Source organism: Triticum dicoccoides, chromosome 3B, assembly GCF_002162155.2.
Source record: "Triticum dicoccoides isolate Atlit2015 ecotype Zavitan chromosome 3B, WEW_v2.0, whole genome shotgun sequence".
In the NCBI taxonomy this organism is placed as follows: Eukaryota; Viridiplantae; Streptophyta; class Magnoliopsida; order Poales; family Poaceae; genus Triticum; species Triticum dicoccoides.
The window spans coordinates 657,004,762-657,022,455 of NC_041385.1; the positions used below are offsets into that span (position 1 = coordinate 657,004,762).

At 45.2% G+C, this 17,694-nt stretch overlaps 2 protein-coding genes across 4 annotated transcripts; both read right to left on the bottom strand.

Moving 5' to 3' along the window:
• Nucleotides 1-7,058: 7,058 nt before the first annotated feature.
• LOC119277660 (isoprenyl transferase-like) lies at nt 7,059-8,563 on the bottom strand. The gene is made up of 3 exons (XM_037558948.1): nt 8,203-8,563; nt 8,041-8,108; nt 7,059-7,821 (listed from the first exon to the last, which is right to left on the bottom strand). The coding sequence occupies exons 1-3, from the start codon at nt 8,527-8,529 to the stop codon at nt 7,371-7,373; spliced, it is 846 nt and encodes a 281-aa protein (XP_037414845.1). The 5' UTR covers nt 8,530-8,563; the 3' UTR covers nt 7,059-7,370.
• Nucleotides 8,564-12,111: 3,548 nt separating this feature from the next.
• LOC119277661 (probable 3-deoxy-D-manno-octulosonic acid transferase, mitochondrial) lies at nt 12,112-17,240 on the bottom strand. 3 transcript variants are annotated; one of them, XM_037558951.1, is made up of 12 exons: nt 16,910-17,240; nt 16,775-16,812; nt 16,304-16,426; nt 15,978-16,097; nt 15,818-15,896; nt 15,538-15,654; nt 14,450-14,547; nt 13,496-13,586; nt 13,270-13,389; nt 13,108-13,178; nt 12,454-12,649; nt 12,112-12,361 (listed from the first exon to the last, which is right to left on the bottom strand). In XM_037558951.1, exons 1-11 carry the CDS (start codon nt 17,208-17,210, stop codon nt 12,461-12,463), a joined length of 1,347 nt encoding a protein of 448 aa, XP_037414848.1. In that variant the 5' UTR covers nt 17,211-17,240; the 3' UTR covers nt 12,112-12,361; nt 12,454-12,460. The 3 variants fall into 3 exon arrangements, with proteins under 3 accessions (XP_037414848.1, XP_037414846.1, XP_037414847.1); XM_037558949.1 differs by having other exon boundaries at nt 16,775-16,817; nt 16,910-17,236; XM_037558950.1 differs by having other exon boundaries at nt 12,112-12,374; nt 16,775-16,817; nt 16,910-17,236.
• Nucleotides 17,241-17,694: the final 454 nt, after the last annotated feature.

The window sequence follows — 17,694 nt, forward strand, 5'->3', positions numbered from 1 at the left end:
GTTTTGTATGCCCGAATAGCTCATGTAGAAACTAGGGGCTGTCAGTATCTTCCATGCTAGGTGGGTTATTCTCACGATGAGTGTACTCCGCTCATCATTCACGAGAAAAATGGCTGGTAACTGGGATGCCCAGTCCAATGTGATCAAAAGATCAAAATCAAATCAAAATAATTGCAAACAAAAACTCCCCCAGGAATGAGGTTAGTTGGAGGCACCCGTTGTTTTGGGCAAGCCATGGATTGATGATTGTTGGTGGAGGGGGAGTAAAAGCTTTACCATTCTGTTTGGGAACCGCCTATAATGTATGTAGTATGGAAGATATTGGGAACTCTTGGTTGTTATGTTGACAATGAGATCATACCTCTCAAAATTATTTATGTCTATTTCAAAATCGAGCTCTGGCACCTCTGCAAATTCCCGCTTCACTCTGCGAAGGGCCTATCTTTTACTTTTATGCAAGAGTCAGTAGTATTCCTTCTCATTCCTACCTACTATTTAGTTGGCAAGCATCGTGTGTTGGCCATGCAAATATATTTGATCATGAATTATTATTATTGACAATTATCTATATGATAAGTGAGTTGGGAGTCGAAACACTAAGCCCCTATCTTTCTCTATGTTCGATGGATGCTATTTGTTCTAAGAATATGCTTTGAGTGGTAGCAATCATGGAAGACTATATGATAGTTGAGTATGTGGAGTTTGCTAAATCAAAGCTCTGACATAGACCCTTCCTGAAAATAAGATGAATTGTAATTGTTGATGACTGAGAATGAAGTTTGCTAGTTTTCAAGAAAGTTTATGGTCTATGCTTTAACATGTGAATAGCTTGTTACTTGATCTTGAGAAGTTTTATGAGATGAAGTACTGTTATGGCATATAATCATGCTAGAAAAGGTCATTGAAATTATAATTGATCAAACTTCTGCACCTGCTAGCATTCACACTTCATAAATTCTTTCTTTTATCATTTACATACTCGAGGACGAGCAAGAATTAAGCTTGGGATGTTGATACATCTCCAACTTATCTATAATTTATGAAGCATTCGTGCTATTATATTATCTGTTTTGAATGTTTACAGGCTTTATTGTACACTTTTATATTATTTTTGGGACTAACCTATTAACCGGAGGCCCAGTCCATATTGTTGTTTTCTTGCCTATTTCAGTGTTTCGAAGAAAAGGAATATCAAATGGAGTCCAAATGGAATGAAACCTTCGGGAGCGTGATTTTTGGAATGAACGTGATCCAAGAAACGTGGAGCTGAAGTCAGGGAAGCTTCGAGGAGGCCATGAGGCAGGGGGCGCGCCCACCCCCCTGGGCACGCCCTCCACCCTCGTGGGCCCCTCGTGGCTCCCCTGACCGACTTCTTTCACCTATATAAGTCCATATACCCTAATACCTTTGGGGAACACAATAGATCGGGAGTTCCGCCGCCGCAAGCCTCTGTAGCCACCAAAAACCAATCGGGACCCTGTTCCGGCACCCTGCCGGAGGGGGGATCCCTCACCGGTGGCCATCTTCATCATCCCGGCGATCTCCATGACTAGGAGGGAGTAGTTCACCCTCGGGGCTGAGGGTATGTACCAGTAGCTATGTGCTTGATCTCTCTCTCTCTCTCTCTCGTGTTATTGATTTGGCACGATCTTGATGTATCGCGAGCTTTGCTATTATAGTTGGATCTATGATGTTTCTCCCCCTCTACTCTCTTGTAATGGATTAAGTTTTCTCTTTGAAGTTATCTTATCGGATTGAGTCTTTAAGGATTTAAGAACACTTGATGTATGTCTTGCATGTGCTTATCTGTGGTGACAATGGGATATCACGTGATCTACTTGATGTATGTTTTGCTGATCGACTTGCAGGTTCAGTGAACTTATGCATTGGGGTTGGCACATGTTTTCATCTTGAATCTTTGGTAGAAACTTTGGGGCACTCTTTGAAGTACTTTGTGTTGGTTGAATAGATGAATCTGAGATTGTGTGATGCATATCGTATAATCATGCCCACGGATAATTGAGGTGACAATGGAGTATCTAGGTGACATTAAGGTTTTGGTTGATTTGTGTCTTAAGGTGTTATTCTAGTACGAACTCTATGATAGATCGAACGGAAAGAATAGCTTCATGTTATTTTACTACGGACTCTTGAATATATAGATCAGAAAGGATAACTTTGAGGTGGTTTCGTACCCTACCATAATCTCTTCATTTGTTCTCCGCTATTAGTGACTTTGGAGTGACTCTTTGTTGCAGGTTGAGGGATAGTTATATGATCCAGTTATGTTATTATTGTTGAGAGAACTTGCAATAGTGAAAGTATGAACCTTAGGCCTTGTTTCCTAGCATTGCAATACCGTTTACACTCACTTTTATCCTTAGTTACCTTGCTATTTTTATAATTTCAGATTACAAATACCTTTATCTACCATCCATATTGCACTTGTATCACCATCTCTTCGCCGAACTAGTGCACCTATACAATTTACCATTGTATTGGGTGTGTTGGGGACACAAGAGACTCTTTGTTATTTGGTTGCAGGGTTGCTTGAGAGAGACCATCTTCATCCTACGCCTCCCACGGATTGATAAACCTTAGGTCATCCACTTGAGGGAAATTTGCTACTGTCCTACAAACCTCTGCACTTGGAGGCCCAACAACGTCTACAAGAAGAAGGTTGCGTTGTAGGCATCAATGGTGGAGTTGTCAGTTGGTGCAGTTCCAAGCAGAGCGTCGTGGCGCGATCTACGTGTGAAGCGGAGTACATAGCTCCTTTGGAAGCATCAAATGAAGGAGTCTGGATGAAGGAGTTCATATCCGATCTAGGTGTAATACCTAGTGTATCGGGTCCAATGAAAATCTTTTGTGACAATACTGGAGCAATTGCCTTGGCAAAGGAATCCAGATTTCACAAGAGAACCAAACACATCAAGAGACGCTTCAATTCCATCCGCGATCAAGTCAAGGAGGGATACATAGAGATTTGCAAGATACATACGGATCTCAATGTTGCAGACCCGTTGACTAAGCCTCTGCCACGAGAAAAACATGATCAACACCAAGACTCCATGGGTGTTAGAATCATTACTATGTAATCTAGATTATTGACTCTAGTGCAAGTGGGAGACTGAAGGAAATATGCCCTAGAGGCAATAATAAAGTTGTTATTTATATTTCCTTATATCATGATAAATGTTTATTATTCATGCTAGAATTGTATTAACCGGAAATTTAGTACATGTGTGAATACATAGACAAAACAAAGTGTCCCTAGTATGCCTCTACTTGACTAGCTCGTTAATCAAAGATGGTTATGTTTCCTGACGATAGACATGTGTTGTCATTTGATGAACGGGATCACATCATTAGAGAAAGATGTGATGGACAAGACCCATCCGTTAGCTTAGTATAATGATCGTTAAGTTTATTGGTACTGCTTTCTTCACGACTTATGCATGTTCCTCTGACTATGAGATTATGCAACTCCCGAATACCGGAGGAACACCTTATGTGCTATCAAACATCACAACGTAACTGGGTGATTATAAAGATGCTCTATAGGTGTCTCTGAAGGTGTTTGTTGGGTTGGCATAGATCGAGAATAGGATTTGTCACTCTGTGTATCGGAGAGGTATCTTTAGGCCCTCTCAGTAATGCTCATCACTATAAGCCTTGCAAGCAATGTGACTAATGAGTTAGTTGCGGGATGAAGCATTACAGAACGAGTAAAGAGACTTTCCGGTAACGAGATTGAACTAGGTATGATGATACCGACGATCGAATCTCGGGCAAGTAAGATATCGATGACAAAGGGAACAACGTATGTTGTTGCGCGGTTTGACCGATAAAGATCTTCGTAGAATATGAAGGAGCCAATATGAGCATCCAGGTTCCGCTATTGGTTATTGATCATACATGTGTCTCAATCATGTCTACATAGTTCTCAAACCCGTAGGGTCCGCATGCTTAACGTTCGATGACGATTTGTATTATGAGTTATGTGTTTTTGATGACCGAAGTTTGTTCGGAGTCCCGGATGAGATCATGTACATGACGAGGAGTCTCAAATTGGTCGAGAGGTAAAGACTGATATATTGGAAGGTTACATTCAGACATCGGAATGGTTTCGGGAAGTATTGGATAAGTTTCGGAGTACCGGGAGGTTACCGGAACCCCCCGGGGGACTAATGGGCCTTCATGGGCCCTAGTGGAGAGAGGAGGCCGGCGGCCAGGTGGAGGCGCGTGCCCCCCTAGCCCAAACCAAATTGGACTAGGGGTGGGGGCGCCCCCTCCCTTCCTTCTTCTCCTCCACCTCTTTCCCCTCCCCCCTTCTCCGGAAAGGAAGGGGGAATCCTACTAGGATTGGTTGTCCTAGTAGGACTCCCCCCTTGGCGCGCCCCCTCTAGGTCGGCTGCCCCCTCCTCCCCTCCTTTATATACGTGGGCAGGGGGCACCCCAGAGTCACATCAATTGTTCTCTTTGCCATGTGTGGTGCCCCCCTCCACAGTTTACTCCTCCGGTCATAGCGTCAGAGTGCTTAGGTGAAGCCTTGCGCAGATCACATCATCAACACTGTCACCACGCCGTCGTGCTGACAGAACTCTCCCTCGACCCTCTACTGGATCAAGAGTTCGAGGGACGTCATCGAGCTGAATGTGTGCTGAACACGAAGGTGTCGTACGTTTGGTACTTGGATCGGTTGGATCGTGAAGACATTCGACTGCATCAACCGTGTTAACTAACGCTTCCACTTCCGGTCTACGAGGGTACAAGGACACACTCTCCCCCTCTCGGTGCTATGCATCTCCTAGATAGATCTTGCGTGATCGTACGGATTTTTTTGAAATTGCATGCTACATTCTCCAACAGGGGGGCAGGGGTCATTCACATCCTTTCTCTTTCTCTGTCCTCTCTGTTCTCAACTCCTATCCTCGCCCCCTCCCCGGCAACTCCCTCTCCACTTCACCTTCGTCGGCTTATCCAATTGGAAAGGAAGGGAAGAGTGGCTCGACCTCGTTCGTTCACTTGTATATCCACTTGGTTTTCATCCTACATGGCTTGTTTTGGGTGCAAATCGTTGTTTTGGAGGCTCCAACGAGCGTTGTTCATGGTCATTCTTGGTGTTGCTACAACCCTGTCCTCTCTCGGCTTCAACTCTACCAAAGATCTGTCAAGTAAGACCCTCTCCAATAACCTCCCTAGTTCTACGCTTGCTGGATCTAGTCTTTTCTCTTCCTTTTTGACCATCGGATGGGGATTGAATGTTGGACCGATGTCGAAAGCTCGTGGTCATCCTTCTTCAAGTCCAATAAACCCCTTCTTACCCCTTCTGATCTCGCTAGATTATGTCCACAAAATCCTTTATTTTCAACAAACCTATTTTGTTAGTGCTTATCTCTCATCTTCTCTCGGATCTAAGCGGGTCAGTCTGGAGATATTGTAGGCTATTATTTCCTTCTCATGGAGCGGTTCCCTTCACCTCTAGTGATGTTTTTCTCTCTAGGCTCATGCTTCATAGGGAAACATTCCTTTGTCAAGTCCGAGATCAATTGGATTTTACCGTCCCATGGACCATGGACGAGTGACAACATAGACTACGCATACAACCCATGTCAATTATGCAGTCAAAACATATAACCCTAATTTTGAAGGATAAGACTTATACTTGGGCAAGGGGTGGTTAGGCAAGTGTTTGAAATAGGTAAATGTTTGGAATCACTAGGGCGATGACGTTATCGCGTCGACCACCGCCTGTGCACACCATGTGCCTTGGTGGAACCCACGCATAGTCTTTCCTTATCCCTCAAGAAGAATTCCACGACTCTCTTCTCCCATCTATGTCCATGTGAGATCGGGGCACACCAGTGACGTTGCAAGGCTATGTCATTGTTGCAACCCTCTACCCTGAGACACTGTTGTTGCAACCCTTGGCCAATACGTTGCAACCCGCTACCTACAGCGTGCACACACATACCACCGATGCTACAAAACCACCACTCGTCGCTGCAACCGCACTACACATGGTTGCAAGTTGCTCCCTTTTATTCATTGTTAAGGAAAAAGGTAACTGGTAGCTGCTCGGTCGGCTTGGGAGTTGCAACTAATCGGTGAATCGGCCTATTAACTGGATTAATCGGCTGACCATTAATTGGTAAATTAAATAGTAATCTTCCAACCTATATCGAATTTTTTGAAGGTATTATACCATACTCTCATGATCTCAACTATGTATTATAAAAAATATGTTACGGTTTGGTCAAACCCTAGCTATTGAGGAGCGAGAGAGGAATGGGTGGGGTTAGGGGCCAAAATTTGGGCTTTGTATGCCCCTAAGTTGATGGGCCAACAGCGATTAATCAGCCTGACAAGCTATTAATCGGTCTCATGGGCAAGTTAATCGGCCTGACAAGTTAATGCCACGAATAGGCGCTATTCGATTCGGCCATCCTAAGAGTAGCGATTAACTGGCCTGTTAACTAATTAATCGGATGAATTCTTGACCAATGCTTTTATTTCAAACTCGTCGTCGCAACTGCACTACATCTTTCATTAAGTTCATACAAAATACACTCTCACTATCATCAAGTCCATACAAATACACTCTCGACACTGCAGATAGCAAGTTCAAAAGGTTCTGCTCTTCATAGCCGTGCGACGAGCAAATCGTCGCAACGTGGTTGGAGCAGAAGTGGTCGGAGCACACAGGATCAAAGCTTCCAATGCCAATGGGAACGGAGGAACCGGGCATTCCTCTTGAGTCCATGGTTCGGGCTGCTCATCGGTCGACGGATCATTCGCAGCTCTCTTTTTTGGTGAGAGATATTGCATTAATGATGTTCTTGGTTTAGGCGATGATGAGTAGTATGTATGATATTAATGTCTAGAAGTTATCGAATTATTCTATTATTACTTTAAATATGTGTTTGAAATGAATTTATGTTAAAAAAACATGTTTGATTTTTTTGAAAGACTAAAATTATAGGGGATCTGCTAGCTGCAAAATAGTGATTTCCCTAAAAAAAATAGTAATGTGAAACAAGGAGCAGTTTTGACAGTTTGCCTGTAAGAGATCTGCTTGAAATGCCTCCGCCCAATGTACCTACCGATCAAGTGTGGCTACAAACAACAATGCTACACGTACAAACAGTTTACAGTCTTTTACGGGGTGGGTTAATCTTTATTGACCAACAGGTGAGCGGGACAGCCCACTTCCCTGAAAATCAGAGGGGGGAGAGGAAATCAGGGGGGAGGTTTGTGATTGGTTGTTAGATGGAAAGAGCATGTAAAAAAGCTATATGTCTAGCATTTTTGGGCTACAAAACAGTCATGCACTAAAGCTTCTAAAAACACCAACTTTTGGTGTCGCGCTACGAATTCCTCCGGCCAAACCGCCTGTCTCTGCTCTGGAAGGAGCACAGCGCTTCGAGGTAGTCAGCCTCCCCGAAGTCCGGCCACAGGGTGTCGGTGAAGAAGAGCTCCGAGTAGGCCGACTGCCACAGCAAGAAGTTGCTCAGCCGCAGCTCGCCGCTGGTCCGGATGAGCAGGTCAGGACACGGGAGCTCGCTACCGCGGCTCGTCTCGAGCTCGCCGGCGAACAGCGACTCGTCGATGTCCTCCGGCCTGAGCAGCTCGCCGCGCACCTTCTGCGCGAGGCTCCGGCAGGCTTGCACTATGTCCCTTCGCCCGCTGTAGCTGATCGCCAGCGTCAGGTCGAGTTGCGAGTTGTCCCTCGTTGCCTCCTCGGCGTCCCTTGCCGTCCTCCGCAGAGACGCCGGCAGCCTCGAGCAGTCGCCGATCACACGTAGACGAATCCCGTCCCTGCGCAGAACAGCAATCCACATGTTATTTAACAGTAAAAATCGAGCTGTTCGTCTGTAATCCTAGTGTTTATCACTCGGATTTGTGGAGATCAGTGTGCTAATTCATCTATCCGAGCCGGCTGTCACACGGAGTGGAGTGCTCGGGTGCATCTTATCAGAATGGAGACGGCCAAAATGTGAGGCCATTAATTTGCGGCAGAGTGGCTGGCGTGTGTACCTCAAGAACTCGGCGACGCTGTCGTGGATCACCCGCTCGAACAGCCCCATCAGGAAGTCAACCTCCGCCTGCAAATTCCAAGAACCGTCAAGCTCACGGCGGAGGCCGGAGGGAGCCGGCAAAAGAGAGAGCGCGCGCGCGCGGCCAGGTGTGATGTGCTACCTTGGGGCGGCTCCAGTTCTCGTGGGAGAAGGCGAAGGCTGTGAGCGCGCGGATGCCCCAGGCGCGGGAGAGCCGCACCGTCTCCACCAGCGCGCGCCGCCCGGCCTCGTGCCCGAACGCCGGCGGCATGCCCCGCGCGCGCGCCCACCGCGAGTTCCCGTCCATCACCACCGCCACGTGGCGTGGCAGCGACTCCGGCCGTAGCCCGCGAGGGAGGAGCGACTCGGCGGCCGCGCCGCGCGGGCATGGCTGTGCCGAGCGGCGTGTGCGGCGCGAGGAGGTGGGAAGCTGTGGATGGGTAGCGGCTGGAGACTGGGAGAGCAGCATGGGATTGGGGTCTCTCGGTGGTGTGCTCGTCCTGTTGCCGTTGGCCGTTGCTTCGAAACCCGAAGGGTCAAGCCACATGTTTAACGTGTCGTTTTGATGAACGTACACTGACTGGAGCACGTTCGGCTAAGCATTTTTCCAAGTGGAATTGCTAGCCTACAATCGCATGATTCTCATCAAGGATTACTTTATGCTTGCTGAACCGGTGGGCTTATTTTAAACTACCTTTGTCCTAAAATATAAGACGTTTTATAGTTTAATTGTAATGAATTTTTTGGACACAAACGTAAGCAAAAATTGGTCAAACAAACACTAAAATAGTAGGAAGAAACAGGTGGGGCAAACGGGATTAAGTGAATTCACCGCAATGCCAAACACAACCTAAATCAAAATCGATGGCGTGGAATCCACATACAAACACATGACATCCATGAACTCCTCAAGTCTTGGTCGATTGAGACCTATTCTCAAAAAATGCTCATGAAACAGCTTCTACTCTATTTCTAAGTTGGCTATCACACTCGTTGATTCTTTATCAAACGTGGATTGAGTAAAATGCAAATTTTAGAAATCGGTGATTGACTTTGAAATACATATTTCTCGGTTCACTTAGATCCATATTTGAGACTCCAACTCGTATTCCTCTGCTCCTTCAACTTGAATCGACGATGCTAGGATGCATGATTAATCTAGAGTCGGTGTGGAGCTTAGGCAAAAATAAAGCTAAAGACAAGTGACTACATAAAAGATTAGGGGTTTAGGGTTTCGAGCGAGGGTATCACCACTATCACATAACTAATGCTCTCCAAGCCTAATGGGAACCAATTAGGAAAAATGGACTCGTAGTGGAGATAGTGTTGAAGGGTGTGTGTTTTTCACCTATCCACTTTACTACTTTTTTAGGGAAATCACTATTCCATAGTTAGCGGATCCCCTATCCTATAAATTTCCGTTTCACAAATCCTCAAATCTATTGCTCAAACTATCCTAACACATTGATCACATTTGAACACAAACTAGAGAATTTGAATGCATCACATCGCAATTCAACTACAAGTTCAACAAATCAATTGGGCATAACCACATTTTGTGCCAAAAAGTCGCTGAATGAGCAAGTTCATTCCAAAAAAACCACCAACACACGGTTGATCAAATGTCGCCATAGTTCAAATAGTCTCATGCACCAACGTTGCCTCTAAACCATCGCCACCAAACACCTTAGCCATGATGTCGCCATGAATAAGCTCCCAAGATCTTCTCCATCTCGTCCATCTTGCTAGGATCCATGAACATGACATCACGGTATCCGGCCACCCTCTTCTCCTATCGCTCCTCAGTCGCCTTGCTAGCTTTTGCACCTCAATGTCAAGCAATTTCTTCTTCTCCATCTCCTCCATTTCAAGCCTTTTCATCTCAATCCCAAGCCTTTTCTTCCCTACAACCACCTTTCTATCCTTGGTCGTAGCATTTGCCTTCCACTTCTCCTCCTCCATGGCCTTCATCTAATAGAAACAATTCATAATCTCATCTTCGCGTTCAGCCGCCAAAGCCCTTTTCACATCCACCATTGCAATAAACTCTTCCTTGTAAGCTCTGACATCACTGCCACTGCTCCTCTTAACTTGCTTTGCATGCTTTCCTCCATTCGGACACACGTGAGGGTAGTTGGGTTCTCTGCAATGTCCTCTTTTTCACCGTTGTTGAGCCTTTGCCTCTTTAGTGTGGTTTTAAAGTTTCTTGTTATCCACTTCTCATGACCATCAAGGTTGTTGTAGCAATGATGCAAACTAAACGGTTTGCTGCTGTTTTTGTTGTTCCTTTCTTTGAAAAGAGCTTGCATTGCTTCCTCGAATTGGTGGATGAGCACTCCACTTGGCGGCTGCAAGTTTACTTGCCCCACACAACCACCCACCAGCTGTATTGCTCTTGGATGTTACCCCAACGATGAATAAGAGAACCCATTGTGCGGCTAGAGGGGATGGGCACAATCCTGTTGTAGTACTCCTCGATGTGAGTCCAAAATCTCTCCTTTGTTTGGTTGGTGTCGAGAGAGACGTTGATCCACACTTCACACAAAGCTTTGTCTTCATCGATCTTGTAGTTACCCGTCCTCGGCTTCCTCTTCACTTGACTCTCACCGATCTCCTCGACCTCATCCTCCTCGTCCATCATCTCATCACCTCTCGTTTGGTTATATGGCATAGTCATCGCAATTTCATCGAGCCCAAGTATGTGGCTTGAACTTAATTCATTCATGAAGTTTCGGTATCATTGTTCATTTACTCACTACAAAAGTAAAGGAAGAACCTAGCAACCAATATCGAATGATGCATCACTATACTAAGCAAATGCAAACAATAAAACAAAAAGAGGGATTCTTTTACCTTTTGGGCATTTCCTCGAGCATGTCGTCATCATAGGTTGTAGCATTCGAATCCATCCTGTCCTCGGTCGCCGGCGGTGGAAGGGTTGCTTGCGTGGCAGCCAGAGGCGGGGTATCAGTTGTTGGAGCCGCGACAGGTCAAGGGGGGAGCGAACAGACAGCCACATTCTTCTTTTTCTTCGCTAGCGTCACCGTGTTGACCGTCGCCTTTTTCATCGGCTGTCGGTTCCTTTTGCCGCTCTACTTCGGCACAGTCAGTACAATGGTGCATCGGAGGGACTGCCAACGACTGTTGTCAATGCTTTGCTGCCAATGATATTCCTCCCTTGACATGCCTTTTTGGTGGTTGCGTCGCCAAATTCTTGGCCACCAGTGGTTATCCGGCGACGGCGTTGGTGTCCAGGGATGCGGCAAGGGAAGGCCTACCCATTCCGCCGGTCATCGGGGAAAGGGACAGCCGACAACGATGCCAAGGTGGGCGGGAGGGGGTGCGGGAGCTTTAGTCAGCCGAGAGGACGCAAACTAAATTTGAGCAAGGGGGGCAAGTTTTGGGGGTCAAGAATACAAATTTAGTAAAGTTTTGGGATCAGGGCATCTACTAGTGCGAACAATGAAACCGTCCAACAACTCACTCAAAAAAACTGAATCCAACAACAGCAACAAGTGAACAAGTAAGCCAAAAGCTGACGATAGTAGAGACATCAAATGGTTGGTGTTGGGGTGGTTGGACTGTAATGAAACACCGGGGATGTGTGACCGGATTAAATCGATCGGAGTGGAACATGTTGGCCTTGCTCTTTTCCATGCGGACAGGCAGTTAAAGCACGCACTGCGCGTTGCACAATGAAATGAGGACATCCTACTCGTGCTAATCTGCAGTCTAGTCATACGTTTGCCATTCCCGTTCCTTTCTGAAACTGCACGATAGTACTGTACGATGCCACCAATAAAGTATTTTTACAAGGACAAAGGTCATGCTCATGCACATGGCAGAAGATCAATCATGTGCAGTTAACTGCCAATCTACCACCTTCCTGAACTAAATTTGGGTCTCATTTCGAAATCTACGCGACGACTTGACAGACGATCGATCAACCGACACAGGTCTACGGCATACGAGAATTGCAACCACGAGTCATCATGGGATGAGAATAACAGGAGGCCCAGAAGAATTTTCCAGAAACATGCTACTGGGTCGCTGAGATAGGAGTAAAGCGAACAGAATAGAGAAAACTAGGATGGGGATACTGTTCCAGCGTTCCTTGAATCGACTGTAGGGACTAGTTGGGTTGCCTATAATTTGAGATCTGTCTCCTTTGTCACCACTCAACAGACATGTGATGTTTGGTGGTACTATCATATGAAAACTGCAAAACAGGTTGTACGGAAGAAATTATTGAGGCCTCCGGCTTTCGAGAGAGAGGGTCGCCATGCATTCTGAAGCAGTCCCTGAAGAAATCCACTGTCAGACATAAATGTGTTAACTGTTGGTATCATCAGTAAAAAAACGAGTGTTACATGCACACACTGGGGAGACTTACGGAGACTTTAATCAACTATTCCACGTTTCTGTTGGGCGTCGATGGCGAACCTGGAGACCAGATTCCATACACGGTTCACAACTCCATGTGCCATGATGGAAAATGCGTCTTTTGCAGCTCCTTGACGTGCTTCTAGAGCTTTGGAATCGCCAAGCAGTTCTTTTAGCACCTCCAGCAGTTCAGCTTCTCCTGTCAACTGGCAAGAACATTGGCATCAGTTTTCTAGCTAGAGTGGGATGAGTGAAAAGACCGGCCTTCACCGATAGGCCCGATCACAAGATCTTGTGTCTAAAGAGCAGTCTATGGGCTTTTACCCTGTTAAACATTAATATTACTTCCTCAGTCCGGAGTTAGTTGACGCCCAAACGGATGTAGTAGTTTCTAACAAATTTACGAAACACTCCCTCCGTCCCATAATATAAGAGCGTTTTTGACACTACACTAGTGTCAAAAACGTTCTTATATTATGGAACGGAGGGAATAGAAAGAAAGCCAACCAAGAAAGTACCACTATGCATGATCGAACTACCCTTGGCATTGGTTAGTTCTGTGCAGGAACAAGTCATCATATATACAATGCAAATTATGCACCAAAGTTATGTTTAAATAAAGGGATTCCTTGAATAAATGGAAAGTTACAGAACAACTTGTCACCTGCTTGACAGCTAGAGGATTTATTTGCCACATTTCAACCAGCATATGATAGAAATGTCCAACATGGGGACCTGAAAGCCAGCGCAAATCGTCAAACTCTATACGCTCTGATTTGGCCAAAGAAACGATGCAAGCTCAAATAGGTAGATGCCTTTGCCTTACCAGTTAGAACAGCACAACCAGCTGCAGCTGCCTCGGAAAAATTATGGCCAGACAAGCTAGGTAAAAATGAGCCTCCCACAACTGCTATTGGAGTGACCCTGTAGAGCATTCTTAATTCCCCTGCTTTCCATCATATTTTCTGCCATTAACTAATAGTTCAAATGGATATATACATAATCTGTACAGAAATAATGCACAAATTTTCCGATGGAGGGATTGCACAAACCTAAAGTATCAACCACGTATACCCTAGTGTTTATAGACACCAATTCCATTGTTGACCTCAGCACAAAATTGACCTTATGTTTTTTCAGTGCCTGCAAGAAATTGTATACAAATATATGGTTAGGCCTATTGTAGTACCAAGTTTACATTAAAATGTATCGTATGCTCTATATGCTTTAAAAATACTACTCCCTCCGTTCCAAATTACTCGTCGTGGTTTTAGTAGTTCAAATTTGAACTAAACCACGACGAGTAATTTAGAACGGAGGGAGTACAAGAAAAACACTAGAACTACAGGGAGTAGCCTCTTTGTTTTTCATAAAGAACGAGAGGCAACCCTGAGCTCCCTGTGGAGTTCACAACACGAAAGCAAGTGGGCTGGGCATGCACTGACACACCAAACTAACTTGGCAATGCTCAGTTGTCTGCTCTTCATGCTTTAGAAAAACTATCAAACTTCAAGTCATGTACAGTTCTGTTATTCACAGTACTCGAGCCTTATCCAGTAAACACAGTAACTCGCATAACACTTGCTCCTCATCTTAAGTATTTACAATCATTTGATTTTTGAATAACCAACAAGATATGATACTTACTTCACTCCAAATTGTAAGCAGTTTTAGCATTTGTCCAAGTCAAACTTTTCAAAGTTTGATCATATTTATAGAAAAGAGCTGGTAGCGTTTACAAAGCTTAATTAGTATGATTAGATCCATTGTGAAATATATTTCCATACTGTATATAAATGTTTGCTTTACACAACATACGCATCGTAAAAAAATACTGTTCAAAGTATCAACTTGGAGAGTCAATGTCTAAAACTACTTACATTTTGGAACGGAGAAAGTATTAGAAAACTGGTAAGTAGCCAAATAATTAACGTTGCACTCAGGAACTGGCTCATACACCAAACAGGGTAAAATAGAAGGGGTATGAAAAGGCACCATTAACATACTAAAGAAACATTCTTGATGTCCTGAGGATGTCTTGGCACGAGAATTAAAAGTAGCGAAGGATACGCCTTGATTAACTCGCCATGAACGTGGAGAATGACTGAAAAACAAAAATAAAGTTAAGGTAGCCTCAAGGAATCGTTTTGTGTTGAGAACACTGCCATTATGACCTAGGAAATGAATTCTTTTACGTTGCTTCACAAAAAAACACTGTGCAAGGTCCTTTTCCATGATTGGTGTACTACGAGAATGGTACGAAAACTGAAGGGAAGGACAGAAGATCAATTAGAAGGATATGAAATGACCTAGGAAATGAATTCTTTTACGTTGCTTCACAAAAAAACACTGTGCAAGGTCCTTTTCCATGATTGGTGTACTACGAGAATGGTACGAAAACTGAAGGGAAGGACAGAAGATCAATTAGAAGGATATGAAATGATAGGCGGCTCCAAGAACAGAGACAGCTATAATTATAAATTTTGGCAACCTGGAGAGTACAGAAGTCTCTGTTGACTAAAAAAAAGGGCAACCTGGTGCATGTAGCTCCCGCTTGCGCAGGGTCCAGGGAAGGGTCCGACCACTTTGGGTCTATAGTACGCAGCCTTTCCCTACATTTCCGTAAGAGGCTGTTTCCAGGACTTGAACCCATGACCTCATGGTCACAAGGCAGCAGCTTTACCACTGCGCCAAGGCTCCCCTTCCTTAAATATATTGAAGGCATATTCGATGAACATAACAGCTCGCAAAGGCAATCTGCTTATCTACTCCCCATTCCTAATCCAAGTCCCCTTCAAAAACAGCTGTCAAACATTTAAAACTTGCAATTCTGACCCCTTGATTGGCCATGTGAAGATTGCATGGATATATTCATCATGTGAGGTATTTTACTTAATGTTGATTTCATGATTTGAACAGCACTTAGCAATGGATAAACTTGTACTTGGAGACTGTAAGGAAGTCAACAAAGAGGTTAGGCTAGCAGGGGACCACCATATAGTTGATTGAGCGTACAGTTCACTGGAACGGCAGATGCACAACAAATTATATTGGTGCACTTAATAGCAAAAAGGTGCACTTCTGGTGTGCTTACCTTCCTCTTCACCTCTGTGAATTGAAGCTGCCATCCAGATGGGCCGATCATTGAACTGCCGCTGCAGATCTTTGATTGTATTCAACTCTTTCTCCCGAACCTCAACATCACCAACAGCTAGGTAAATCATATGAGTCACAATAAATCACTTCACTTTTGAACAGGGTCATCTTTTCAAGCTCCTGAGATTACCTTTAGAATTGTGCCACTCGTAGGTTCACTACCAAATGTATTCTCAAAACAATGAATGACTAGAAAAAAAAAGATAAACAGAAAATACCATATTTTAAATCGCCAGCGAAATGGATTTTGTACGGTGGTGTATGGAGCAACTGAAAACGAACAGCCTGGGTGGTACTCTGCACCAGATAAAATGAACGCTGATGGGGGTAACAGTTGTACAACATAAAAGTAGGGCTTAAACCTCTACTGTTACTTACCAGTGGGATAACAAGTGATAGTTTAGAGAGCATCAGAGAGACTAATGGTAACCCTAGAGGCACAGACCAACGGTTGAACGACTTCAATGACATGCGGGCATTTAAAAGAGCCACTGCAATCTGAAAACATGCAGGCCAGTTATGTTCATAACAAACAATTAGCTAGGGATGATGCAGACACTAATGAACAACAAAGGCAATAAAATCTGCTCATGTACAGCATGCAGGAAGTTTTGAAAAGGCTGCCCAGACTCTAGAAATTGGAATACGGGAAAGATCATTAACAGAGAGCAGGTGATGCACAAGATCATGAACGAACTGCTCACCCCTTTCTCTGCTGCAGACATGATGAGGTTTGGCCACAATTCACTTTCCATGAGAAGTATCAAACTTGGCTTCCAGTATCCAATGAAACTTTCTATTGCGTCAGGACAGTCAAGAGGTGCAAACTACAGAAACTCAACAAATGCATCATTAGAATTTAGAAGGACAAATAGGTATAGTCGCACAATTCGCTATCAACGCTCTTATATTTCTTTACAGAGGCAACTTAGCAATCAAAAGTAAGTGGCCATAACAGAATCTCATGAAGTTTAAGTGGTACAGCCGAACAAAGTAGTATCATTACCAAACAAATTCCATTAGGCATATGTTGAGGCAGAAACAGTTTTCTTGCGAGAGGTGAACAAAGCGATTACAATTACTTCTTCTAGATGTCGAGATGGTTGTATCATCTCTTTACTACAGATAGTTATATGCATAAGTAGCAGATAAGGTTAAGCACTCTCCAAACTGACCTGATATACGACAACATCCGGTAGCATATCCTTTATCACTTCGCTACATAAAAACAAAGAAGGGAGCTTAAAGCTTGACCACATTATGTTAATCTAAAATGGCCCTTGCTCCATGGCGGTGGTGATGGGACTTACGAGGCAGAGAGAGTGGTGGTGGTGAGGAGGATGGGGAGGCCGGGATGGAGGCGCGCGCAGTGACGGACGACTGGGAGCGCGGCCATGCCCTCGCCGAGGGAGACGGCGTGGAACCACACCAGCGGCGAGCCTGACCGAGGCCGCGCGACCGACGGCCGGCCCAGCCGCTCTGGCCAACGCGATGGGTGCTCCAGCCCTCGCATCCGCCGCCACAGAAGCACCGCCGGCGCCGCCGCGCGGCTCGCCGCCCTGTACAGCTCGTACAGCGCCCGGCCTCCGCGCGCCGCCGACGCCGGCGCATGGGCCGGCCGCATTATTGGAACCTGGCCGATCCAACGAGAAAGAGGCAGTGAGTAGTTTTTTTAGGAGTAAGAGGCAGTGACTAGTGAGCGGGCCGTTACACGTCTAGTGGTTCAATATATACAAGCCCAACCTACACGAACGCGTTCGAAATGCGGTTGGGCCCTTCCCGGGCCTCCGTAAACTTGTCGTGCTCACGAACAAGAGGTTTACGCAAAGAAAAAAAAAAGAGCTTTACGCTTTTAGGAAATGCCATGGGAGCTCCTAGTCGGCGCTGCGAGCGCCGGTTAGCGCTAACAGCGCTCGCAGCAGGAGCTAGCGGGCCGGCCCAATCGAGGAGAAAAAGCAGTAAAAAACGTACTGGTATAACCATGCAAAAACTGGGATTCGAACCCATCACCTAACGTATAGCAACGTAACGCCCGAACCACCAGACCAAGATGCTAAGCTAGTCAGCTACAAGAAATGAGTAACATTTAATCCGA

Coding starts and splice junctions, on each gene's coding strand:
- LOC119277660 (XM_037558948.1), bottom strand. CDS start 8,529: ATGCTGCTCTCCCAGTCTCCAGCCGCTACCCATCCACAGCTTCCCACC. Junction 8,109..8,202: donor AGAACTGGAGCCGCCCCAAG/GTAGCACATCAC, acceptor TGGAATTTGCAG/GCGGAGGTTGACTTCCTGAT. Junction 7,822..8,040: donor AGCGTCGCCGAGTTCTTGAG/GTACACACGCCA, acceptor TGTTCTGCGCAG/GGACGGGATTCGTCTACGTG.
- LOC119277661 (XM_037558949.1), bottom strand. CDS start 17,223: ATGCGGCCGGCCCATGCGCCGGCGTCGGCGGCGCGCGGAGGCCGGGCG. Junction 16,098..16,303: donor TGTCTGCAGCAGAGAAAGGG/GTGAGCAGTTCG, acceptor GCATGTTTTCAG/ATTGCAGTGGCTCTTTTAAA. Junction 12,650..13,107: donor ATCCTCTAGCTGTCAAGCAG/GTGACAAGTTGT, acceptor TGTTCTTGCCAG/TTGACAGGAGAAGCTGAACT.